The 27,884-nt window shown below is 42.6% G+C and overlaps 1 protein-coding gene across 2 annotated transcripts in view; it reads left to right on the top strand.

The window, feature by feature from the left end:
- The window catches only part of uif (sushi, von Willebrand factor type A, EGF and pentraxin domain-containing protein uif), a 51,755-nt gene that overhangs the window by 13,487 nt on the left and 10,384 nt on the right, over positions 1-27,884 (top strand). For both annotated transcript variants that reach the window (XM_065485933.1, XM_065485934.1), the window contains exons 2-15: positions 1,515-1,587; positions 7,219-7,249; positions 19,134-19,215; positions 22,466-22,656; positions 23,412-23,552; positions 23,677-23,912; positions 23,998-24,345; positions 24,502-25,591; positions 25,718-25,894; positions 25,956-26,326; positions 26,385-26,647; positions 26,701-27,017; positions 27,097-27,278; positions 27,343-27,803. In XM_065485933.1, coding sequence (XP_065342005.1) covers positions 1,522-1,587; positions 7,219-7,249; positions 19,134-19,215; positions 22,466-22,656; positions 23,412-23,552; positions 23,677-23,912; positions 23,998-24,345; positions 24,502-25,591; positions 25,718-25,894; positions 25,956-26,326; positions 26,385-26,647; positions 26,701-27,017; positions 27,097-27,278; positions 27,343-27,803 — 3,956 coding nt within the window. In that variant the 5' untranslated portion in view covers positions 1,515-1,521. The remainder of the gene's footprint in view (positions 1-1,514; positions 1,588-7,218; positions 7,250-19,133; positions 19,216-22,465; positions 22,657-23,411; positions 23,553-23,676; positions 23,913-23,997; positions 24,346-24,501; positions 25,592-25,717; positions 25,895-25,955; positions 26,327-26,384; positions 26,648-26,700; positions 27,018-27,096; positions 27,279-27,342; positions 27,804-27,884) is intronic.

Raw genomic sequence — 27,884 nt, forward strand, 5'->3', positions numbered from 1 at the left:
GGCAGCGGCCGAATTCTTCTCCGGCGTTCAAATATATAAAGTTGATACTTCTTCTTACACTTCTCGCACAATGAAGAAAAGAGTCAGAGCTGGTATAATGATGAATCCACCTGCGGAGGAGAGAAAGAGTGATGGAATGCACTCGAGAGCAGACGCGTCTCGTTGCTCTAGCCAAAGGGTTATGTACCGCGCGTTTTCGTGTCTTGCGTGTCAAGTGTCGGCTTTTTTATATTTAAAAGTAATTGCTGTTTGAATTCCAACGGAACGATTTAGGGAAATGTAGGTTGAACAGGGAAAAAAATTTGGATTTTAGAAACAAAATTGCTTGTTGCTTTTCGCTCTGAAATGAAAATTGCACGTGACAGCTTGTACGCACCACCTGGCTTACATTTCTGCTGCTGCTTTTCCCCCTTTGTTTCTGCTGCCTGCCGTCTGCTTTATTGCTTTTACCTTAATTGGTAAAAATTAGAGGAAAATGTCTCCACTGTTGAGTATTGGAGTTTGTTATTTGTATAAGCAAGCCATCATGAAAATGCTACTTTGTTGGATCCAACCAAGCAAATATGCAATGTGGCTCTCTTGCAATTAAATTGAGGAAAAATATCAGTAAATGCGCGGATAAAAATAGGATCTTCAATTTAGCCTTTGAATATTCAAAATATTATATAATACTATAAAGCATTATTTAACCGTGAATGAAAACCGCTTCCTGCGTCTATTTTTCCATTACTCAGAATTAATGCGATATCCTCATCTCATGATGGTAGCGCGGAACTCATCTACTAAAAGTACTTTTTAATATCGCTAATATGACGCATTTTATGCGCAGGTGTAGCTCTTGAATGTACATTATATTGTGTCGTGTGCATCTCTATATGTGCAATACTTTCAAAACTGAAGAACATAAAATGTACCGGTTGCAGACCTCCTAGTGTATATTGTCTGAAATTTTGCATTACACCAGGAATTTTTACTATCATACAGCCTGCACGGGAAATTAAAAAAGACACGCGGCGGAGTGACAAAGGAAAATTATATTTGCTGAAGAATGTTGATGCTTTCCTTTTTCAATAAATGCCATTCAATAGCCACCAGGTAAAAAATTCTAGGAGCTCTGAAGAGCAGATATCCTCTTTGAGTTCCTGGCAAATGTGATGCAAAGCTTGGCATGCTTTTTCATCATAATATCGTATGGGTGGAAAGACTTTGAGCGCCCACGTGAGCATGAAAAACGCAGGATAGGCAGGGTGATGTATTTTGAAATGCAAATGAGACTTCTTTTGCAGCAAATTGGGTCAGTCCCATTTGATATAAAATACTCACCGCATAATCCCTCTCAAGTATTAATATACTTTGAATTTTTTTTACTTGTTACATTATACGTCTCAAAGTGGCGAATTTCCTGCACAAGAGCAAATTTCTGCTCTACAGCCATAATTATTTAATATTCGAGATAGCATGTGTGTGCATGACTTTGATTTCGTTTGATTAACCCTCTGCTCGTTTTGTTACAGAAGCAAGATGTGGCTTCGCGGTTTAGCCGCGTTAGCAATATTGCTGTTCATACAGCAGACAGCTGAATCTCAGGTAAGAATTTTTTTTCTCCTTACTTTACATTTTCAACGCGAAAGGAGCCCGACACTGCAGAATATGAATCCCCTTGTTAGTCAAAGAGAGAAAATGTATATACACACCGGGAAAGATGAGAGTTATCGTTCTCAAAATGACAATTTCATTTCTGCTTAAGCTGCTTTTGTTTGTTTTCGGATGTTCTGACAGCACAAAATGTCATTTAGTGGAAACTTTAATTTCAGTCCGGATATTGAGTTTAGCAACAAGAAATATATCTTCTGGTTTTCATACTGCCAAGAACATCATGTCGGTATTTTATTCTTTGAAATTATCTGAAATCATCATGATAATGTTCAGACAAGCTCCCAATTATCTGAACTTGGGTCTCAAATGATTGCCGTAACAAACAACAGGTTTATGATTTTCTACTGACGCAGCAAATAATTTAACATTTGTGTCGGCCCATCCTCAAAAGCTCAAGTTTCACTTTCAACCCCGTCCCGATCTGACAGGAATGAGGAGGATTGATGGGCTGAGCCCGGCAGAAAGACGATATTATTGTGTGCGACTGCAGAAAATTACGTTTAACTGTCAAAATCATTATCAAATTCCATGTGCCGCTGAACCCACTTTTAAGCTCCCAACCGGATTTACCTCTAATCAAACCCTCTGGCTGGCGCAATAAATTTCATCACCACGCAGCGCAGACTTATTCCCACCGACTGATAAAACTTTCTGGTGTCTGGCCGCGTTAAGAGGGACAAATGTGACACGGGCTCTTTTCCGGGGATGCGCGCCACAACCAGCCTACCTTATCTCGCGCGCGTTTTCTTTATTACTGCAGTAGGACGCACAGCACATAATGTATAAAACGTCTTCAGCGCAGACTCGCGCAGAGCTTTTTTCCTAATATCTTAGCGGTGCCTTTTTCTCACGCCACTGACACATAATCGGGCTGACCCTCTTTTCTACTGCATCCTCCTACGCACACGCGGCGACTTGATCTTCTTAACAAATACCTTTGTCGCACGTAAAAATGGCGAGATGCTTTTCATCATACGAACAGACTTGGAAAAAATGCGTTCTGCTGCACCTGCACTCTTTTTGTGTCGCGACCCGAGAGCACACCTCTCACGCGGAAACTTTTGAAGGATTACAGTCTAGAACTACCACTACAAAAACACTCGCAGCTGGTTCGGTGACCAGTACGCAATTCTTATGCACTACATTTTTTATGGAAAGCACTTCTAAATAAAATGTAAATTGCAAAAAATGAAAGGAAATACTCGAGATGAATTTAGGAATCATTTTATTGTTGCAACAATTTATAACAAATTAACACGTTTTGAATTGAATCCATTCCGATTGGAGTTCATCATAAAAAACTAATTAAACTTTTGGAATTGGTTGGCGCACTACCCTTTCCGTCTGTTCAAAATAAATCATCTCTGCTGCATACAGAAGAATTAACTTGCCTCCGATCTACAATTTGAAACCGGCAGCACCTCATTATTCCAGCCGTTGCTTTCCTTAATTAAACTGCTTCGTTTGAACACCTGCGTCGCTGCTGATGAACTTTAGCAGTCAAGAGAATTGCTCGCTTTATGTGTAAAAGCAAAACTACGAGGCACAAAGGAAATGGGAAACTGATTTTTATACACTCTGAACAAAGCTTGATGAGTGAGCGTGTAAGTTTTTCGTTTTCCTCGAATCGCACTCATTGGCGGCGGCTTTTGACTCAGCCGGTGTAAAATTGGCTGGATAATGACTCGGGATAACTGAAGGGGCGAATCGAAAAATTACTCTCACAGCACGTTTATCCCAAGGGAGCATTCGCCTTTCGTTTTTTCATCTCACGAGGAGGATACAATTTTTACACCACCAATTTTATTTTCCCTTTTTTCGGGTCAGCGGTGCTCGAACTCCTTCATTCGCCTTTTCTGTAGTTATACTTAAAGGAGGAATTGAAAGCACAAAAAAGCAAAATCAGTTGACATGTTGTTACCCTCAGGGCTTACAAATTCCTTGAACTTTACTTTTAAACTGAATCACCTTTTTATATACTTTGTATTCATTTCCACGCCCCACCTCCCGGTTTCTCATTTTTTAGGCTTAAAAAAATCTCCGTGACAGAAATAATCCTCAAACAGGGTTGGAGCTTTTCTCTCCCACAGAAAGCAAGTGAGCCCGCGGCCGGTTCTAAAAAAATTTTTTTCTATCCTCCGATCCATTTGTTAAAAAGGCATTATTTTTCTCCCCCAATTTCGCTTCGCATTCTTCTTGAACAGAGGCAAACGAAGAGACGTGTCTCGCTGGCTATTGAGAGCCCGCACCGCACAAAGCGACCTGTTCCACCTTATAGCCAGAACATCCGTTTCTTACATAATAGTTTGCTCACGAGGAAGGGAATTGAACCTAAATTTAAAGGCAGCTGCGCCGCCTCCCCTTCACAAGAGCTTGTCTTAAAGTATGCAGCAGACGAAAGATTATTTGATGATGCGCCTAATGCATCGAAAATGAGCTTTTATTAAGTGAGAAATGCCGGATCAGCCGACGCGAGGAGGGGTTGCGTGTCTTATTCATTTCGAAACACCTTAATGTCTCCATACGAGGGCGAACTGTCGGGCTTAATTTGTAATTTATCTCTTCCTCCCTCGGCCGGCCAGCTTCACTTTTTTGCTTGCGTGGGTGGCCCGCTTTTAAAGTCCAAATGATGCGCGCCTCAGTTACTCCATAACGAAGAATTATTGTTGTGTTGCTCGCGAGCGACAGCGTTTTACATACCATATATAATATTGTGCACACGTCAAGAACACTCTTTGCACGCTCGCTGTCGCACCGGAAAATATAAACATCGCTTCGCTGAATTATTTCCAGTCCTCGTTTTGCTCTTTTCCTTTTTGGAAACGAGCACAGCACAGTGCGTTCAATTGTTCAAACTCGTGTTTTCATACTCTTGTCGTTTTAAAAACTCCATCCATCACCCTGGTGTTAATCCTGGCTGTTCCTCGGTCGGAAAAATTAAGTTCACTTATTACGTGAAAATTAATTAAAATGGGAAGTTGGCAGAGACGATATTCGGCAATCAGCCTTGATAGTTATAAATCCCAATTTGTCTGATTCGATCTTTACGCTAGACAAATCGAAACAAGCTAGGTATTTCTACTATCAGTGGATCAAGGAAGCAAGGCGAATTCCACAGCAGTCCTTTCAACAAATGCCTTTCCATTCATACCAAGTGACGGAGTCCGCCCCACAACAATGGGTAATCCCGCCAAAGTGGAGCTGCACGCCAAAATCTCAGCCTTGGCCGCCACAGCCGTTTGCTTGCTAGGGTCGATAGTAAACACAGATTCAAAAGAAATGCTGTGGAAACGTCGGTTCCCATAAATGCTTGTTGATACCAGGGTACCATTACAAAGCCACGCCTTGAAATGTGAATTCACGCGTTGGCCTCGCACTCGAGACCCCTCACCTCCGCAATGTGTGTGAGTGTGTGAATTCTATTCTTTATATGATATAGTGATATGTATATATAAATTTATTACTCCCGCACAGGTATATGCCTGCATGCATGTGTGTGATGTGGACGAATTGTCAGACCGTCAGAGACCCTTTTCAATTCGGACCAGCCAACGCCTTCGCCCGCACGGGTGTTTGTTATTCAGTTGGAAGCTGCTGGGTTTGCGTGCTTCGCCTATTTTTGCGGGAAATGAATCCATTTGTGCTCCTTTGCTGGGCGTGAAGGATGAAGTCGGAAAAATAGATCTTGTGTATTCAACTGGCAAAATTGGTCTGTCTGCGAACACTTTCGGTTAAAAAAATTGCACATTATGCGTGGAGACAAGTCATTTCATGTCGGAGAAATTTAACTCCAAGTTTTTTAAGTAACAATTTAGATATTTTGATCAAAACTTGTTTTGAATACAGTAATTTTGGCGTATGTCATGAAAAAGAGAAAAAACAGAATATTAATTTTTGCTCATAATATCACCAATTTTTGTGTGGAAAAGTTGAAAATATGTTAAATTGATCAGCGGATTGAGATGCGGATTAAATGATTTCAAAGAATCAAAGTTAGAAAAGATAAATGTAACAAAGAATTTTTATCTTTCATCTCGCTTTTTTACTGATACAAAACGTGCTAAAAGAGGTAGTGAGAAAACACAAAAGTTTTTAGGAGGCTTTTGTACTTAAAGTGCCAAAAGAGCTTCAACTTCCTATATGTATTTTCTGTGCCTGGCTCAACTCCCTGAAGTGGAGAGCCTCCCAGAAATGGAGAGCAAATTCTTGTGTTCTCCTTCAAAGAGTGATTTATATCTACACGATTCTCTCAACGTCCTTCCCACGTGCCGAGAATCCACGAGGGCCTCAGGAAGCTGCCGATATCAAACAAGAACCCCTTTCTGCATTCGTGAGCTAAAAAGCCTTATTTTTGTTATTATCTTGCACCCTATAGTTTTGCCCCGACGGCGCAATATCTATTTCCCATGTGCGTCCCATATTTGCATACATGCGGCTCGTCTCATTTGCAACAGCAGTGTTTGTGACGACGATAGGGCAAAAAATTCATACTAGACACGCTCGACCCCTATTTTCCGGCTCAGCGAGGGAGATAAGCCGTTTTACGTGTATGTGTGTATGTTACAGAATTGGTTTTTGCCTGTACCGTGAACACAATCTGCCTGCCGTACCCTCACAATATACATGTATATTGTTCACAGGGGAAAATCCTGTTGAAGCGGACGACGTGATCACATTGCGAACTAAGTTAAATGCGCTGAAATAGGTTTTATGACTATCACTAGGAAAGATTGCACCTCTCAAGCTCAGCTATCGAATGAATAAATGGCATCATGTCAATAAAGAAAAAGCTTACCGGGGTTTTTCCATTTTGCAGATTGAAGTTATCTTTGTGCCTTAACGAGTGAAACCGTCTCCATTTCTAAGCGAATGAGCCCTCTCAGCGTGAAAAGTGCAAAAAAAAACTGGATAAGATCAGTTTTAACAAGCAGCCATAGTGGAGTTAGCGCTGGCTTATGAAGAACAATGACACAAATGAGCCAAGGCCAACGTTGCTGATTCGTTTCTCAACGCGGGAGACACAATTAGCACAAATCCTTCGGGAACCCTATTTGCAATTGTAATGCAATCGCACAAAGCGACACTCTCGAATACTCGCTTTCTTTGTCGGGGCATAATTCTCACAAGGCGCACCAGTGTACCACATAGTTAATGAAAATTGCAAACGCTCCATGCTGCAATTAACAGGAATATGCCCTCTGGTTGTTCCTGCGGGGCGTGAGAATTGCGCGAGGGACGTCACTTGCGGTCTATCTCTCCTCTCCGCGGCTGTTTGCGTATACGATGGGGGTTAAATTCTTTCTCATTAAAAGAAACGCAGTGTCTGTGTAAGCCACGTGCTTAATGCTGGCCGTTGTCGGGCACACTGAAAGATCCCTTCGAGCGGGTGCTGGATTATGCTGTGCAAACGGTCTTGCGTGTGCGCTTGACATAATTCCGCTCTCCGCAAACACATTTCCAGCGATTACTTGCGATCAGTGAAGACGTTTCCCGTTATATCTGCTCCTTCTTTTCCTATCTCTGATGTGCAATTTGATTAATGCGCGACCCTCTCTGTTGCAGGAAACATCTAGTTTATTCACATGTCCCAATGGTGAGTACAGATGAAAGTTATTTCCTCCGCCTTCTTTGCGAGCTCTTGTACAGGATGGTCCAAAAATTGGCACGCGGCAACAATTCAATTTTTGTTTTAATTTCACCCTCCGGTGCTTCAAATGCTTGTGACAACCGATCATTAATCAGCCTCATTTTTGGACCACCCTGTACGTGCGAGCTGCTCTTTCCTCAATTTAAATGTTGAGCGCGATGAAAGAATCGCCGTTTCTCGGATTCTCAGACGCAGACAGCATCGCTCGTCGGTCCGTGAGTCTGCATACAAATGACGTCATTTCTGCTCGCTTACTCAGTGTGCATGTGACCTTTCTCCTCTTACTTGCATTTATCCGACCTGAGCGAGACGCTCGCTGAGCGAATGGCCGTCAATTTCGAAACGCGCGCTGCGAAACTTTGAGAATTTACTTTTTAATCCCGATGTTTATATTGACTCGCTCGCGGCAAACTAAAGTTTGAGCTGAAAACTTTTGGGATGCGTACCAAGCCTCTATGATAATGCCTCAAGGATTTGGCGTTTACAAGGTCAAGAAGAGGTTTATGCACCACAAAATCACTCACGAACTATAGTGTACACTGTTTACTTTTTGTAGCCTTTTTTAACGCTTTCAAAGTTTGTGCACCAAGTTTCCGCGGATGAAGTTTTCCGTTTTAAGTTTTTGAAAATAATTTATTCGTGGTAATTAGAAAAGTCTTAACATTTCTCTCACAGAAAAGCTGCACGAAAAATTCCCTCGTATTTTTCACTGTAGCGAGGCAAATGAAATAAGGCAGAAAAAAAGAGCCGAGCAAACATTTCTTTTCAGAACTGCCCATGTGCTGCAAATACCCATCAGGAAGTATCAAATTTGGCCCCTTTTGCTAGCTGCAGGTTTCTTCCTTGAAGAGGCCTCGCAAATTGCGCTCGGCGGCAGCTGTCACTCCAGTGAAAAGCCTTTCGCAGAGCAAAAACTAATTTCCCAGCATCACTTGGCCGCATTGAAGGTCTTCCATGAGCGAACAATGATCGGTAGCCAATATTGCTCGATGTAGATTAGCGACTGGTTTCTATTCATTTTTTGCCAGTAGTCGGCTGCTATATGTTTGCCGACCTAAAGCTCAAACAATCACGGAGCATAACTGTTTGATCAATTTTATTGCAGCAAACTGCAGGATCGATATATTTTAATCATCACCGCAATTCAAATAAGTTCCACCTTTAATTGCTTTGCGATAATTATCTGCTCGTTCAGCGCAAAATCCACTCGAGTTCAGAAAAAGATACAAAATATCGACGCTCCAGTGCACAAACGTTATAAAAACTGTGCGTTTTTATTCCTCGAAAAATGCCATGTTTGCTTTGTTTAGCAACTTACTGTAAAAACTGCGCTCTTTTAACGCTTTCATTCCCGTCTCTTGACGGGCGTGCAAATTAAATTTTAATCAGTCTAGATGTAGACACCAGCCGATTTCCCCCTTAACATCAGACTGTGCTACAAAGACTAAGGGGAGGAAAAAGAACTACGTCGCAGTCATTTAGCCATTTCTCATTTCTCCCGCGGCCAAAGAACTTTGTTTTCAAAGAAATTGGATTCCTCCTGATAGATTTGCTATCATTGGAGAGGAAGGAGGTCGTGACGACGTCTCTTTTTCGCCGAGACTTTATGAGTTTTGCACTTGAAGACACTTTTCGCTTTTTGCGGTCCTGGGTGATTTATTGTTCGTGAAATAAATAACGGTTGCGAAATGTATATAGATGTAAAGAGAATATTACGATGTCCAAGGAAAAAGTTGCTGCCAAAAATACTCGAATTGGATAATAAATCGTTCATTGGAGCGCGAGCCGTATTCAAATTGGTGGCGTTCACGCAAGAACCTCAATTTGCTGCAATAAATTTTGCAGTCAGAACGTACCAAGGCTGAATGCTCGGCAGACGTCATGACATGTGATAAATTGAATTAAAGCAGCCGGCTGCAATCTGCTCCTTTTCCATGTGTGCTGGAGCCACGCATTCGCAAGATCACGTACTAGGCTCGTTTCTTGCAATTCACCGGCGCCGGCATCGAGGCAAAGGCAGCACCGACATTGCTTTTATACTTGAACATACTCCGAAGTTCATAAAGGAAAAGGACGCACGCCCACGCAGCTGCTGCAAAGGCAAACAAGAAGCTACTCGCAGCTCATTTCGCCGTGTCAAAGGGTCGTCCGTGCGGCACTGGTCAACAACTCGCAAACGATTTGTATTCTTCTTGCTTTTGTTAGGCCAGGGGATGGGGTGTTTATCGTGGGTTATTTTTAAATGCGGGGTGCTTAGCGTTCGAAATTCGAAAGTAATACGGTGTCTCTTAAGAAGCGCAGATTTCTTTTGCAATCTTTCAGGATCATGTTCTTTTTGCTAGTTTTTTAGCGGTTTGCGTTGTAATATGACGCAATTACCCGTGGAAAACGCAGTTGCAAAACCCAATTTTCCGATTCTGCTGCCGACTGGCTCGACTGAGTGTCTGTGCTGTTAATTTACGACAGTGGAGCTCACCATCCGCATCGCATAAGTTCACATAGCCTGAGCAAAATCATGCTTCGCGAGTCACGCTGCTGGCTGATTGCAGCCTTGAATTGGCTGCGAGAGTGTGACTCACGAGTTCACGATTTTAAACAAAAGCACTGGCCCCTGGAGAGTCCTCTCGCAACCTTACGCTATCTGGCTCCAAAGTTTAATTCAAAGGTGCTGAAGTTTAAGAAGTGGCCTCTGATTGAGCGCTGCGATTGCTACCGTCGACTTTAAATGAATCTCCGGCATGAGTAAAGAGGTGCATGAAATGTGCTCTTGCAAATAGTAGCAAATCGTATTACCTCTCCGGAGCCTTGGCAGGCACCGTGTCCCCTTCGTGCTCCAACTCCAATGTGATGTTTCCAATTTGCTCCGCATTCACTCCAGAAAGCTGGAGAGAATGTAAACGAGACCCTAGTTGTACGTGAATCTGTACTGATTTCAAGTGGCCGACGCCTTAAGTGCACTTTCAATGCCGTCGGTCGAATCTAAATTAAACGCATTCACTGCTGCGTGAGGAACGGAATTTCCATTTATTTGGATAGTCATTGAGGCATTTTATTTTAATACATCCTTGGTACAGTTTATCCGAACTTGTTTAGCATTCGCCTTTCATCCCGCTACGAAAATACCGCTTGAAAAACACACCTGAACAATCGAATTTAAGCCAGCAGGTCTGTGACCTTGTTAAGTGGCGAACGACAACAGGTTTTACTCGAACTACCAAAAGTCTGAGGCACTTCTTGCAGCCACATGGGTACCAGGTGGCGAAACGCAAGTGCGGAGGTGGTAGCTCCAATTTATCACCAATCACACGTCCCACCATATGCGACTTACAATTAGTGCCCCAATCCATTTTTTATTACGATGAAAAAAGTGCAATTAAATTTAATTACAGCAGATTTTGAGCAAATTTTGCAATGATTTAACGGAATAACTTCTTCAATAAATATTTTATTTGTCTAGATTAATCGATTGCTTATTTTCTAAAAGAAAAACTTGTAAATAAAAATGAGCTATAAATGTTTTATTTCTCAGCCTAAATTGTTCTTTTATCACAGACATCACAGGAGAGATTAATTCGTTAGCAAACACATCCTTGTATTTTGACCTTTTTATTGAAGTATTTAATAGCGATAAACAACCTGTTTGCTCGCGGCAGATTCTTTCAATCGCACCAAAATAACAGCCGTTGATTGTTGTCGTTACCTCACCTGCAAATTTCAAGAACACAGCCAGCACGCTCATTGAACGTTTCAAGACTTTCCAGTGGTTTTACGCTGATGCAAGCGTCTGCGGCGGCGAAAGCTGCTCTCTCGCGGCGGCGACAAACCCGTGAGCGAGGGCTGCTTTTATTTTATTCCACCGCACCGAACACACACACACACATAAGGTGTCGTTGAGTCCATTATTCTGCCCAGCCAGCGAAGGCCAGCCACAATATCTTGTTAAGCTAACGTACACTCTCTCGTTATTTGAATTGCAGCCTGGCAAACGAACCGCTGAGAGAGGAAGATGTTTTCCGATCGGCCGGCAAAACAACTTGATTAACTCAATAATGATTTCGTATATCTCTTCAAAGGCCGTCGACCAACACAAAACATTATTTGTAAGCGACCGATTGGCACAGCCGCACAGCACATTGATCAGCTGAACAATCAAACGACGCGCCAGGCGAATTCTTTGGTGCTAATGGCATCTTTTATACCTGCGAAGGGACGAGATTTGCGATTCAATTTGCCAATCAAATTGGAAGTTATTAAACAAGACAAAAAGGTGATCATTCATGATATCATGTTTTTTAATGTCGTTTTTTATGCAGTGTTGATTTCTCTTACCACCCGGTTTTTTCACCACAGATTTTGGCGTTTTAACAATTTAAGTTTTTTCCCTTTTTCACTCCCAGAATTCCATAGCATTTTAATTTATTTTTATGGCAGAAATGCAATAGCACATATTCGGTGTTCTGAAATAAAGAATTCCACGCACAATACCCAATGAATTGTTGACAAAATTGAAAGTAACTAATCGTTTTTCAAAAGCTAGATAACATGTAAAATTCACTTGCATTAAACAAGTTAAAAGTAGTGCCATAGTAAACTGCATTATACTTTTTTTTAAAAAGAGCAAATTTTTCCAACCCTGTTTTCAGGGACGATTTATTAAAATATTATTTTAAAGGATGTTCTGAATGTAATTTCAAAGCACTGCCGGAGTTAAAAGTAAATAAAAGGATTGAATTGAAATTATTTTTGCTGCAGTTAAAATATTTATTTTGACATTAAGCAACTTTGCTCTCAAACAAATTTTCGGCTTCACATCCACAGTGTATAATGTCAAACGGACCCTTTTGAACATCCCTCTACTATTTTTGATAATTTTAAGTGTTATTTACACACGGCCAAACTCCACATGGCCGCACACCAAAAGTTGCCGCCAGTGCTGCAACCCTCGATATTGGCCGGGTCGGCGTTAAAGTGGCGCGTCGTTCAACAAACGCTGCCCAACAGGTCAAACTTTTGACCCTTGGAGTTCGGAAAGCCATGCACAAAATTTACTGCCGTTATAGACGGGTGCAGAATTGAGAGCACTTGAAGTGTACGGAGCAATTTTCGTGCTCGCGACTCGGGCCCTATGCACACTCACAAACACCAATTATAAAATGCTTTTTGGGCGTCTTCCTGTGTGTGCAGTTAGTTACTCAACCAGCAGCAGCAGCACGAACCGTCACTTTTAGCCAGGGTTCACTAATCACTGCTAACGTTTTTCATAACATTTTTCACGAAACACCCAGAGCAACTCGCGAAATGTGATACAAAACCCTTCTTGAAACGTGGCACGCAAGCCGCGCGCGGGTCCCGTATTTCGACACATCGGAATATCAATTCGGAACGTGTGTTCGCGCTCCAGTAGCGAATTATTGGATGCATTAAAGCAGCGCTCGTTCGCTCGTTCGCTGCCTACACACGCGGAGCGAAATAAAATATGTATGAGTGCTCGTAAGACCAAACAAGTGCGGCTCCGCTTTATAAATAAGTTCCGGCTGTGTGCACAAGATATCTCTCCCTAGTTGCACACGCTTAGTTTATTCTCTCTCTTTCCGCGGCAAAATTCGCCACGGTCATTGACAGCGGAATCGGACATTCCACGCAAACGAACGCCCAAATTGGTTCAGATTTTTCTCTCGGCTGTGTAGGCTCTGTATTAGCTCTAAGCAACTGTAAACGCCATCTGCGCCGGAACATGATTTGGCGCAAAAACGACATTGCTTCGCGGAATTCTTCTCTGTAAAAATGGAAAGAAGAGGTATTTTAACGCGAGGAGAAACGCGTAATATTTTGTGCCGACTGAGAAATAAGAATTGTGTGCCGTATTCCATTTTATTTGTGAAAGACATAAAAGGTGATTCTTTATACGTTTGTCAATGTTTGCTTGTGTTCGGTTGGCAGCACAGCATTATTTGTTTTAAATCAGTGAATATATTTTTTCTTTGGTGAGTATTGATTTTAACATTTGATCATGAATAAATAAATTCTTGTTGAAAATTAAGAAACAAACAGTGTTGAACTGTCTGTTAGAAAATAAATTGATTGGCAAATTTAGAATTTATTTTATATGTTGTTTGTTTACTCGCGCAATTAATCATAAGAACATTCATGTATCACAGTCAAAGTAAAAATCAAAAGCACGTGAGAAAGGGCGACACTTCATTTAAAAGGGTTAGGTAATACTCTGTCCACGAGGACAAAGCCGAAATGGGCACTGACTAGTAAAATACAAAAAGCCAGAAATACATCACACTAAATCAGCAATACAATTAAAACTCAATCTGATTTATATTAACTTTTGAGAAATCCTTCTTTCGACCGATTTGCATCTCGAGTATGTTTCACGTCTGCTGATTCGAAAATCGGTTCGTTTCCGATTCAGCAGTGCATGAATTTCAATAAAGCAATCGTGTGTGTGTTTTGGCCGTACTCCGCGGCGACGGCGGCAGACTGTGAATGCGTGGTTGATTTTGGTGGACTGTTTGTTTGTTTTCACCGCGCGCGCAGAGCACAAAGTGTTATGATTCCGGCGCCGAGCGAGCGAGTTCACAATGCGAAAATAAAAGATGTGCGCGAATGTACAGCTAAACCACTTTGCCAGCGAGCGCGAATGTGGAAAAATAATGCGCTCGGCTGGCTGGCTGACTGAGTCAGAAGTGAGCTCGCGCGCGCTGCTGGCCTTTATTATTTCATCTGATATAATTACCAATTTACAGTTAGCACAAAGGGCGGCGAGCGAGCTGCTCGCTTTTTCCTCCCGAGCAGCGCAATTTCGCTACTTCTGCTTCTGGAGTTATTGTTTGTTCCCGTGCGCCGCAAACGTTGATTAGCTAATTAAGTATTCCTCGCATATTCTGTGCGAAATGTGAGCTTTATTTGCATTGGAAAAGACCGCATTTCTGAACACAGAATCGCACATTTGATTTTATGCCGGATTTGGTCTGATATTTACGGTCATAGAACTTGTAATAGGGTCTGGAAATGAGCCAAAGCTTCCAAATCAGCAAAACTTTTTGTCAAAACCTTTTTAGAGCCGAGAAATGGATAACCCATTAAAATTTGGAATGGCTTTTTTAAGTTTTAAGCTTTTCAGATATTAAAAAACCGCCTATCAGTTTGACCTCCCATAAGTAGCTAAAGGGATGATCAACCTTCAATCCCCTCTTTGCGCTCTAAAATTACAAAAATCGAAAAATATTTGCCCATAAATGAATCAACATTTAGGCCCAATTAGCGCCACTTAACAGACAGCTAACAGGCTTTGATGTAACGAAATCGTTACTATGTGCCTCTTTCACATATTTTTCAAGTTGATCGGCCATATAATTGTGTCTGCTGTGAACTGAAATGGAAATGCACTCTGATGATTAAATTGCCCATCCATTAGTGGATAATGTTCGATCGGCACTTTTGTCCGCACTTGATAGTTTTTTAGTGTGCACGTATATCACACAATGGCCGCGCTGAATTCGTAATTAGTGCTGGTATTGTGCATTGCACGCATTATTCTCGAACGGTCATGCAGATTAGCCTGCCAGATACATTTTTCCCTTTTTAAATGACGAATCAATGCGTGCAGGCCGCATTGCGAAACACGCGCGACCTCGTTATCGAAAATTAGTATTCTAAACACTTGTGAAACTGATTCATCGCAGCTATATTGACTCTTGGAAATGCTAAACGACGGAGAGAGATGGAAATGCGTCAGTAATTGCTTGGCTCTAGTTGCGCCACTGCAATAAAACGGATAAGCCGCAAAAGTGCCGAATTCATTAGGCAGCAGCTTTGGTGTGAAACAGAGTTTCATCACCACGACTCAACTCTCAAATTTGCATACCATTATTTTTCATTCTCTTCCTTTTCCGGCAAAATTATACATACACATGAATACATATTGCGTCAAGAGCCAATAGAATTCTGACACTGGGAGACAAATTTCTACTTTATTTTTTATCACATATTAATTTTGAAATAAAATTAATATCATCTTCATCATGTACAAATTGTTTAAATGTCAATTCATTATTTCCATTAGATATTTTTAATGAAAAATCTTATAGTTAGTTTCCCCTTAAACTAAAATCGGCAAACAAAGTGAAAGGTAATGGAAAAATAGCTGAGACAGAGGTTTAATTCTATTTTGTCTCAAGCGAATCTGCTGGTAAAAAATTCGAAGTACACCAATGTTCCATCAAAACCAAAATGCAACTGTCACTGGCAACGTTCCCTAATCCTAATGGCCTGCCACGAAATGGAAAACAGACACGCCAGACAGTTTCAAATGGCGTGCGTGTTATTTTTCCACGTCACTCGCCGCAAAATGTTCGGCGAGAGGCAATTAAAAAACACCGTTCTGCCTCCAAAACGCGAGCGGCCGCAGTTGCCGGCCGATGCGAATCGAATCAAACGCAGCCTTTTTGTTCCCCGGCCGCGTGTGTATTCTAATCAAAAATTAAGACTCTTCTGAAAGAGAAAAGAGTCGATGAACTCTCAGCGACCAAACAGGGAATCGGGTTTTTGCCAAACACATATATGTACACACACACACACACACACACAAACAGCCAGAGCTGAATATTTATAGAGACGTGCGGCAAAAAGTTGTTCGACACCCAGCAGACTCGGTCGGTTGGGTGCTCTAGGACCGGACCTGACTTTTTTTGCTTGCTACTTTTTACGCGGGCACAAAGTGGAAATTTAAGAGGTGCCACTGTGCATTGGACACGCGGGCTCATCAATCCTGCGCCTCTAAAAGACGCAAAAACTGCGTTTTTGTAGCTTTGCGCCGTGATAAAGCGAGCATTGTTTCTCACCATTCTACTACGGATAAATTTTAATGAACTGACGACTGCCTTAGTTTTTTCTATTATTTTATTTCAGTCTACCCTGCTTTTGTCTTTTGCAGTGAAAAATGGCAACCTTTGGCTCTGAGTTAATAGCTCTAATTGTAAGCTCTCCATTGTGACTGCAAAGTTGCATGGAATAAAGGCTAATTGACACTTTTGAAGAACCGTGATGTAATTTCACTCACGAGTAAAAATATCGTGATTCAAAGCACCTTTTTCTCTAAATCTGGATAATTTCGTTGAGAAAGTGTTGTCAAAAGAAACCAATAATAAAGTTTCTTCACGGTACTTGAAAAAGTTTATGAGAAATGTCTAATGGTAGAGTTGGTGCAGCTCCAGAAAGAGAAAACTGATTATTTTTTAGTGCCGCACATCGATCGTCGCAATTTAGAGGCCAGCAGGTTAAGCGGCGGCAAAAAATTGCAGTGGGTCACGTTCTCCCCGATCGTTCCAAGTACTGCGTGTGAGCCATTCATCAAACAGGCGGCCAGAAAATTGAAACCGACCGCGCATTTGTCATGTGAAATTTTGCGGAAATGTGCAATGCCAAAGGGCTTGCTCGCACTCTGTCGTTTACAAGTTTGAATTCACTCTGCTAATTGTGTGCAGGCGTGTGCAGTTTTCGCCGAGTTCAATGTGCGCGGCGATAAAAGTGGCACAGCTGCCCACGGAGTGCATACTCTACTCGTAAGACAAAGAGCCGACCCGAGGGGCATTACGACCCACAAACGCCGTCGCCGCCACACTGCGAGATGCACAAGGCCCTGCAGCAGCAATTCCATCGTCTTGGAAGCCCCGTTTGCGTCGAATTAAATTAAGGCCTGTGCATGGGGGCGTCACGTTTTACAACTTTCCTAGAAAATAAAACTGTTGATAATTTTACCTAAAAAATAGAAAATAACGATTCACGTCACAATTTTAAAGCGCATCAAAGTTTTATTTTTTGGCCACTGAGCTAATAATTTACTCCTGAAAATGCAGCTGATAATTTATATAAGCTTATTAGAATATTTTGATTTGGATCGAGGAATACATCACGCGGGCGAAAGAGAAAACGAGGATAAGCAAGGCGGATTAGATGAGTTTCCGAATATGGAGCTCGACGCAGCTTTTTGTGATTGATTCCCATCGCCATTATTACTTTTCAAGAGCGTGTGTATTCACTCTGAGAAACGAGTCTGTCGGTGTGTGTTTATTCTACTCTGGTTCGGTGCAACTCTCGTTCTTGCCAGACGGTCGACTTGGCTGCTGTCGTTTTTCCCCAAAGTAAAACAATGAAATGCACTCCTGATGGCCTCTTTTAAATGTTGGTCATTCATCTGGTTCCGAGAGCAGCCAGATTAATTTTATGCTTCACCAGAACTCTTTGCAGTGAAAGATGCGGTGGTGCCTCTCTTTTTACCTCGCACTTGAAGGAAAACTCCTGTGTGTACGCGGCTGGCGTGGATTTGATTGTGAGAAGATACAGTTAAAAACGTTTTATGGTCCTCGAAATAATCTTATTTACCGTGATTTCCTTACATCGATCTGGGAATCAGGGCAGTAGCCGGCGTATTTATTTATTCATACCACTGATTTTACTGCTATATTTGCGTTAACTTTTACTGCAAGTATAATTAGTTTCACTGAATTTATAGTTTCATTTTTCATGGTCGGTTTTACTTGGCTGTTTTAAAAACAGAAGTAGATTTATGAGGAGAGTAACGGTTCAATAAATTCGCTGCAATAATTGGAGGAATTATGTTATAAAGCAAGATGAATAACCGGGAAATAGAGATTGGATGAGCTATTAATGCAAACAGTTTAGCTTATTTTGTTCGCTACTTATTAAAAAACGCTAAGATAAATTATAATGTTTTCACCAACGAGCTAATTCTTGTCTATAGAAATAATAGGCGTTCTATCTTTTTTTATAAAACGGCATATTAATTTGAAATAGTAAATTAGTGTTCTAATCTCCCAATTTAAACTCTTGTATGATTGCAAAAATTCAATTTGTAATTTGTGCTTCGTTAAAATCAATATACAAAGCAGCTCTAGCAACAAGTCTAGCAGTTAAGTGTATTTTAAATTAGAAGTCAAAGCGCGCAAACGGAAATCAGAAGCCTTGATCAGGGTGCGACGTACTCTCAACTTGATTTGGACAAACCTACGCTGCACACACTATTATAATCAGACCATTATTTCGTGGCAAGCCGATGTTCTATTCGAGATAAGCCGAGAGAAGGAGAGGAAGCGCGTCTTTAAGCAACCCGAGCCAGACAATCATTAATGCCGGACCTGAAGGTGCCTACACAACCTGAAATTATGACGTGCATCAGAGGTCGGAGAAAAATGCGTTGGCCTATCGGCCGAAAACGAGATGAGCGTGTAATTTACAATTCCGTGTGTGCTTGCCGAGCATTTCATTATTGTAACCAACACACTGGCCGTTTGACCTCTAAAGGAACTGCCGCAGCGGTCACGGTCAAGTGTGTCGCCTTTTCCGCGTGCGGTACCATTTAAATCTGAAACACACACTACATGTACTCGTTGTTTCTGCATTCAAATTTATGCCGCTTGTACCTCGCTTGATAAATATTTATTGGCCTCTCAATTTTAATCTCCGCCGGCCTCTGAGAGTAATTTTGAAATCGCGTGAAATGCATGTGAGAGGCAAATTTCCGGCAAGAAGCAGCGGTGATTTTAATGAACGGTTGCATGAGTAATTAGATCTGACCGAGGGAATGCGATTGCTGCTGAACGGTATTATTAATTCTCTAATCCTTGTCGACGAGCCTCATCATTTTATTACGCGCGTTCCGCGAAGCCGGAAAACGAAAACATTGTTTAAATTGGTGCTGACATAACGGCATGAACGTGTCTATAACAACCGATTTCACGTTTTCTCACCTTTCAGTTTCCAGACTATGCAAATTATCACAAATTATTTGTTTCTGTTTCAGGATGGGAGATGAGAGGACTGCATTGTTACAAATTTTTCAGTATAAGACATTCGTGGCAAAAAGCTGTTGAGATTTGCAGAAGGTAAGACAAATTTAACTTATTTTTAGAAGGGTATAGACAAAGAGCTTTTATTTTAAACGTTAACATGGAAATTTAGAGTTTCCTGACTAATTTTTACCTTCCTAGATAGCAATTTATTAATCATTATTCTAGCTTTTCGCAAAAGGTCCACACGTATTAAGGAAAAAAACAGCTCTTATGTTTGTATAGCTGTATATTTTTAATTAAGATGTTTATCAAGCACTAGATGATTTTTAGAGGTTTGAAAAGTATAGTTTTAAAGTTTGTATTGCGTGATTCGTGCTCATTATATAGATGCCTAACAGAAAAAAATAGTCAGCCTTCTTGAATTCCTAATCCTAATCATTAACTTAATTTTCTCCCCGGAATTCGATTGTTATGCGTATCGCGTACAGATTATGAGAATTTGCATGCTCTTAAAGAATCATTCTATTACGTTCAGCATTGCACAACCATTCAGAGAGATTTGCATGCTATGGTGAATGGACATAACTTCCGATTCGCAAACCCTGATTGAGCGCGGGCACCATAAACAAGAAGTGAGCCGATTTCCTTCCTGGACAATAAAGCTGGTGGCGCATGCAAATTCTTGCCGAAACGCGCGGACACTTTCCTAAACTATTCAAATCAGCCGTTTGCGGTCTTTCCTGATGCAAATAAGTGGTGCCGCGCGGCCAGGGTCAAAGACCTCGGCTCAGCAGCATCTCTCGCTGCTGCCGCCGTTGCGTCTACACACCTGATTGCGTATATGAAGCGGCGTGTTTGAAGACGCACGCGCAGAATAAGGAGCCGGGGCCGCACCTTCGCGTGCCTTCCGGGTCAAACTCACCTGTGGCCCTCCGCGTGGCGTTATGTTAATCCCTCCACCTTTTGACGAAGATAATCGTCCAATTTTTTTATATTTTGATCATCCTGCGTTTGCCAGAGAGGACGTTGGCATCTTTCAGTATTTAAAAAATTGCTCTGCGGTTTTTATTGTTGCCGGCGAGCGCGTTAATTGCTTTTATCAACTCTAGCAGGCAAAAGCAGAATGTTTCGCTGCTTTGCGGTTTTCTCGCCTCTTCGCTGATCAAATGTTTTTACACTATCTCTCCAAGTAACGATCGTCAGGTGAAGTTAATAAGTTCCGAGAACTAAAGAACCTTTGAACCTTTTTTGTTCGAGATTGCAATCATACATTTTTTAAGTACTCGTAAAGAATGTTACAGTTTTTTCCCTTTTTTATGTAAAAAATAAACAAAAAATAGCTTTTTTTAGAAAAAAAAGAGGAAATACCTGAATTTTCAGAAATAAATAACTGATATGGAGTTTGTATTGACTGGGACTTAATATGGAAAACGCAACCTACAGATTGAAATCAAGGACACGTCTGGTTGTAAATTTCGAAAATCTTTATTTATTTTCCTCTGTAAACTTGCTCCACATTGATTTGCAGCAATTTATTAGACAGGCCGAGCTAGTGGAGTTGTCTCTCACATTTTACTAGGGCGGGTTCGAGTGCAAGCTGCACGCACTACTGAACTATGAGTAGGCGAAATCAATGCTTCTCTTCCTCATAGAGAGAACAAAAGCGACGACTGACTAAACACTCATTCTCTCTCCAGATTAGCTCTTTCCAGCAACAACAACACAAAAGCCGGCTGATTTCCATACGAATAAAAAAATCCGACAAGCAAGCCATTGGAGCATGCTACAATAGTCTTTCTTTATCTCTCGCCCGAGAGTGAAAGTACGCCGCGTGCATAACAATCATACACGAGGAGATAATTTAGGTACGGAGCGCGAGGCGGCGTTTTGACATTTAAAAAGATATGCGGATTGGCTCATCGCATTCATCGCCTCTCTCGCGATGAATCACGGCAGAGGCTGGGGACGCGACTGTACTGTAATGAGAAGTAATGGGCTGCGTGGGGATGCCACAAGTAGGTTTCATGCACACGATTGCCTTTTTTTGCTTCTTGCCGGCCCTCATCAGATGCAGAAATCTTTCTCTATCGGCTATTTTGCTCACGACTGACGCTTCTGGCTGGACTCTGCAAAATCATCCATCTCGCGCAGTGTGTTCTTTCATCACTGCTTTTCACGATCTAACGAATCGTGAAATTCTACTCGAGTCCTTTTTTTGAGTTAAAAATTTAGACAACACTTAAGCCTCCTGATTGGTGAGGCTGATTAATTCAGACCATGAGCGTGGGAATCTCGACGTCTCTGTTATAGCAGACTGAGTGTGGTTAAAATTCAGGCCTCTGGCTAAAACCGTTAGTTAATTGATTTTAAGTAATTTAAATGGGGCTTAAATGTTTTCCTGGTGAAAATTGGACGTCCTAGTTATCAAAAAAGAATTTTCGCCTTACGTGTGTTGACTGGTTTGAACAAAAAGTTGCTCAAGGAATGGAGTAAAACCAAAAGCCGGAAAACTTGTCTCTCTCGGTCGAGATTTTTTTCCTTTCAAAATGCCGTTGGAAGCAGCAAAAGTGCGTGCAATGAATTTATCAATTAAAGAAACGCTCTCTTCAGAGATTTAATTAATCCAATGAGTGGAACAGCTTTGCTTTCCGCAATAAAACGATTTTATTACTTTGGTGGCGTCTCCGCGAGAAAAAATTGATATGCGAGTTTGCGGAATTCCTGCGTGTGCGCTTTTCGATTTCGTATCTTTCACCTCAATCGCGCCAAAAAGCTTTTCGGAGCCGCGAAGGCAGGCAATTGCTTGGCCACTGAGCGGAATAATTTGCATCGATCAACGTGTGATTTGTTTGCGGGAAAGCCGCTCGTTCTGACACATTTTAAACGTGCTGTGTGTACCATATAGTCGTACATTATTTATAAGAAAGGAGTGCTGGCGCAGAGTCGTGACTGAGGAGTCGGCCAAAATCGCGCCCGCTCAAGGAAAGTTGCTGAACTCTTGACTGCTCGAGTAGGATTCGAGCCGGCATGACAAATTCTTCAGCTCTGATTGATCCAATTTTTTATTTGTATCAAGCGCAGTTTCTCTTAAAACCACTTCATCTTCTTCTTCTGCGATCGCCTTTGTTAATGATGCACGTGTGCAGCAAATTTCTCCTCAAATAAATTTCACTTGTTATTTTTCTTTGCTTCTGGGAAAATTAATTGTTAAATCTTAAGTTTCACTTTTTAAAATAAACATAATATGACGTAACTTAAAAATTAATTTCCTGTTCTAATACATATAAAATTAAAAGTGTCATCTTTGTGCCCGTCAATTAAAAATGTTCTTTTTTTGTTCCAGATATGGCAGTCATTTGGTGCTTGTTGAGTCTTATGATGAGAACAATGCGACGGCAAGTTTGGCCGCGAGGAGTCTCGGTTCACCATCCGGAAGCTCAACCCCCAAATACTGGCTGGGGCTAACTTCCCTCGATGATCTCAGGACCAACACTCTGGAAGCGGCCGCAGGCCTCCTCGTTTCTCAGTACTCGGGTATGTACAAAAAAATTACTATCCAAATTTTCCACTCGGAATCACTTTCTGAGGTTGTTGCCTGGCTTTTTTGATTTATAAGTTCCAGGTATGGCGGAGATGAAATAATATGTTTAATTGCCAGCCTCTCAGATTATCTAACGAGCCATAAACTGCAGAACCCACGTGTGGTTGGTTCTGCCGTCCTGTAATTAAGTCCAGGCGGTGCTATTAGCCCCGGGCTAATGAAACCGCAGGCTGTCATTCTTGTCCGACCGGAAAATGAAATAAAACATTTTTTGTCCAAACCAGTGTCAATTTAAAGTTATGGTCATTATGCAACATTTCGGTTCACACTGACACTTTCTTCCAGTTCCCTTTATATTGTTGCATGACTTTTATACCCTCTAAAGTAGCAGCCGGAGAGCGTAGATTTAGCGTACCGCAAGGAGTGATTGTGTCACTGCAGAAAGCGCGCAGTGAGAGGAAATTCCCATGGATTAAATGAACCGCCTCCCGCAGAATTGCTATTCTTGTTGATTATCTATCGCTACCAGCCGGAATTGCATTGCACATGCTCTCGTTCACGTCTTTTTGTTCGATTTTGGAGACAGGCGTGCGAATGCATTATACACTCGAGTTTGTCTGCCAAACGCGCTCACCGCTCCATTTTAAAGGCGGATGAGAGAGCCGTAAATCCCCTTTGTGCTTTCACCGCAGCTCATGAGATGCAAGTGGCAGATTGAAATTAAATCATTCTCCAAATTTTCTATTAGGATTCTGGGAGCAGCAGCAGCCTGATCCCAAGTCTGGAGTTTGTGTTGACGTGGCCCTTACCGATGACGCCCAATCCTGGGAACTCACAACGTGCGAAAGTCTGTTGCCCTTCATGTGCCGCGCCAACGCCTGCCCTTCAGGTACGAGATGAACGCCTTTCTAATTATAAATAAACGCTTGTTAAATGCAACTCATGCTTGGAAAATGTTTCCTTGCGAATATTATCTTTATTAAGCACTAACTGTGAATCTAAAATTTTCCCAGGTTCATTCCACTGCTCAAATGGCAAGTGCATCAACTCTGCATTTAAGTGCGACAAGACAGACGATTGCGGCGATGGATCCGATGAATTGGACTGCCCCAATTTGTGCCGCTTCTACTCCGCCAGCGGTGGTGATGTTCTCGAAAGCCCTGGCTACCCTCACAAGTACTCGTCTCTTGCCGACTGCAAGTGGACCCTGGAAGGACCAAGTGGACACAACATTTTGCTTCAGTTCCAGGTGAAATATTTCATCTTTCAGAAAAATGACTGAAAATTTATTTAACCCTTCAAATTTATACCATTAATAAAATTATCTTGTTTAGGACTTTGAAACTGAGCGGGGCTTTGACACAGTCACTGTTTTGGCGGGAGGACGCACAGAGCTCGAAGCCGCCCCCTTGGCCACCCTTTCTGGCAAACAAGATCTGAGCACGCGTCTCTTTGTCTCTGCATCCAACTTCATGGTCGTCAAATTCAGCTCTGACGCCTCTGTCGAAAGGAAGGGTTTCAGAGCGTCGTGGAAGACGGAGCCCCAGTCATGTCTTGGCAACTTGAAGGCAACGGGACAAATGCAGGAGTTGTCCTCTCCAGGCTACCCCGCTAACTACCCTGGTGGACTGGAGTGTCTGTATATAATTTCTGCCCAGCCCGGCAAGATCATTACTCTGGAGGTAAGAATATTAAAAAAAAAATCTTGAATTTTTCATCTTCAAAATAAATTATATAATATAAAATATTGATTTTCTACTTAATCACTGGCCTCCACACACAGTTTATATTTGTCCACTTATTAATGAATTTTTCATAATAAATTTGTAACGTTTCAGTTTGAAGATTTGGATTTGGAGAAGGGCCGTGATGCCATTATTATACGTGATGGTGCATCACCGAAAGACAAGTCGATTGCCGACATCACCGGTACCCTGGACGAGAACCCTCGCCTGGTTATGTCCACTGGTAACCAGCTTTATGTGTACTTCAAGACTGTCCTCGGCGACTCAAAACGCGGGTTCAAAATCAAATACGCTGAAGGCTGTCGGTCGACCATTTTTGCGGCCAATGGAACAATTTCCTCGCCTGCATTCGGTCTGGCCAACTACCCCAACAATCAAGAGTGTCTGTACACCCTGAGACGCCCTGGCGGTGGTCCCATGTCTCTGACCTTTGACGACTTTGAGGTCCACCAGTCTGACTTCGTGCAGGTATACGACGGCGCCTCAACTAGTGGCCTTAGGCTGCACCCTGGCGAGGGCTTCACCGCCTCCAGCAGGCCGCGCATCACACTGACCGCCAGCTCTGGTGCGATGCTCGTTCGCTTCCTGAGCGACCCTCTGCACGCCGCCACCGGCTGGAAGGCAACTTTCTCCGCTGATTGCCCATCTCTACAGCCTGGCGAGGGCGCTCAGGCCTCCAGCAGGGACACTGCCTTCGGCACCGTGGTCACCTTCACCTGCCCCAGAGGTCAGGAATTCGCGACAGGCAAGCAAAAGATTATCACCGTGTGCATGCCCGGTGGAGAATGGTCCATCGCCTACATTCCCAAGTGCCAAGAGGTGTACTGCGGCCCCGTGCCCCAGATCGACAACGGCTTTTCCATCGGCTCAACCAACGTGACCTACAGAGGTCAGGCCACCTACCAGTGTTACGCTGGATTCGCTTTCCCGACTGGAGAACCTGTGGAGACTGTGGGCTGCGCCGCCGACGGCCACTGGGAAAAGCTGCCAACCTGTTTGGCCTCCCAGTGCCCTCCTCTCGCTGACATTGTGCACGGAAATGCCACCATCCTGAATGTTGGTGGCCGCACCTACGGAACCATCATCAGGTTCGAGTGCGACCCTGGCTACGTTCGCAATGGTGCCCCAGTCATTTTGTGCTCAAGCAATGGAACCTGGTCTGGAGAAGTCCCAACTTGCTCTCGTAAGTTTACTAAATTTAAAATTTGAATTAAAATAAAAAAAAACTAATGTTAAAATGTAAAATAAATAAAAATATATATTTCAATGTGAGAAATCACTTAAACACGAAAATGAAATTTTTCATCAGGTCTCCAGTGCTTCGACCTGCCCAAGGTTAAAAATGGATTTGTTGCTGACTCAACTCGCAAGTATCTGTTTGGTGACGAAGCCAGGATTCAGTGTCATCGCGGCTTTAAGCTGGTTGGCTCCAACACTGTCCGCTGTGGTGCGGCAGAGCAATTTGAAGACCTGCCAACTTGCGAAGGTGACGCGATTCAAACAAACAATATCTCTTTACACTGAGAATAACCTAATTAATTCAACAGATGTGAACGAGTGTGCCAGCTCAGGATGTGATTTGGCTTCCACCGAGTGTGTCAACACTCCTGGAGCCTTCCACTGCAAGTGCAAGCGTGGCTTTGCACCGACCCTGGAATGCAGACCTGTTGCCGACCTTGGCCTGAGTGCTGGAGGAATTCCTGACGATTCCATCACCGTTTCTAGCTACGAAAAAGGTTTTGAAAAGGAAAATGTGCGTCTCAACAGCGCTACTGGCTGGTGCGGTTCCAACCCTGAGACTGGTGCTAACTGGATTATGGTGGACATGAAGGCACCAACGGTGCTCAGAGGCTTCAGGACGCACAGCGTTCTCCGCCAGGACGGCAACCTTGCGTTCACATCTGCAGTGAGGATTCAGGTTTGTTAAAAAAATTTCACTTTTGATCAAAAATAATTCAATTTGTCAATTCTTTTAGTATACTAACAACTTGACCGACGTTTTCCGCGACTACACCAACCCTGATGGCACGCCAGTTGAGTTCAGAATTTTGGAGCCAACTCTTAGCGTTTTGAATTTGCCACTGCCCATTGAGGCTCAATACGTCAGGTTCAAGGTGCAGGACTTTAAGAACGCTCCTTGCATGAAACTGGAACTTATGGGCTGCACCAGACACGAGTGCGTTGACATCAATGAGTGTGCTACCAACAATGGTGGTTGTGACCAGAAATGTATCAACAGGTATTTTATATAAAATTTGTTATTGAGAGTCAGGTTTAATCAAAGTATTACAGCCCTGGAAATTTCTCCTGCGTTTGCAACAACGGTTTTGAGCTTTTCCGTTCAAATGGCACTGCTGGATTCAGCATTGCCGAAACTGAAACTGGCGAACGCGACGGAGATGTCTATCAACGCAATAAGACTTGCGTGCCCGTCATGTGCCCTCCGTTGAAGAGCCCCGAAAATGGCCTGCTTCTTTCCACCAAGGAGCAATATCATTTCGGTGATCTTGTTGGATTCCAGTGCGACTTTGGCTACGTGCTTGTCGGCGCTTCTAATCTACTCTGCTCCTCCGCTGGGGTTTGGAATGGAACTGAACCTGAATGCCAATGTGAGTGCAATTTTTTAGAAATCTCGAAATTGAATTTTAAATTTGACCAAATTTAATCGTTATGTATTTAAATCCGCAGATGCTCAGTGTGTCTCACTCCCTGATGACAAGAATGAAGGTCTTTCCATCATCAGACCTGACCCTGAAAATGTTCTGGTGCCTTTCAAAGAGAATGTAACTGTCAGCTGTGGAGTCACTGGTCGTCTCCTACGCAAGACTTACTCTTCTAACTTCAGACAGTGTGTTTATGATCCTAAACCTGTACGTTAATTTATTTTTAAATAACCTAAGACACTATATTAACTTGCAAAATAAATATTTTCAGGGTTTCCCTGACTATTGGCTGTCGGGCTACGCTCCATCCTGCCCAAGAGTGGATTGTGGAATTCCTCCTCCGACTCCTGGCGCTGAATACGGCAAATATGTTGACACCAAGTACCAATCGTCCTTCTTCTTTGGCTGCCAAGACACTTTCAAGTTGGCTGGACAGACCAGCAACAACGACAACGTCGTCAGGTGTCAGGCTAACGGTGTTTGGGACTTTGGCGATTTGCGTTGCGAAGGGCCTGTGTGCGAGGACCCTGGCAGGCCCTATGACGGCTACCAGATTGCAAGAAGCTACGAACAGGGCTCAGAAGTCGAATTCTCCTGCAACCGCCCTGGCTACATCTTGATCAATCCCAGGCCCATCACCTGCGTCCGCGAACCCGAGTGCAGAGTCGTCAAACCTCTGGGCTTGTCCTCTGGACGCATCCCTGACTCTGCTATCAATGCTACATCTGAAAGGTATTTTTAAAATTCATTAATATATTCAATTATTTATTAATTTTTCAATGATCTCTTCTATATTTCATGAATTTCCTTGTA

Source organism: Cloeon dipterum, chromosome 3, assembly GCF_949628265.1.
Source record: "Cloeon dipterum chromosome 3, ieCloDipt1.1, whole genome shotgun sequence".
NCBI classification, from domain to species: domain Eukaryota; kingdom Metazoa; phylum Arthropoda; class Insecta; order Ephemeroptera; family Baetidae; genus Cloeon; species Cloeon dipterum.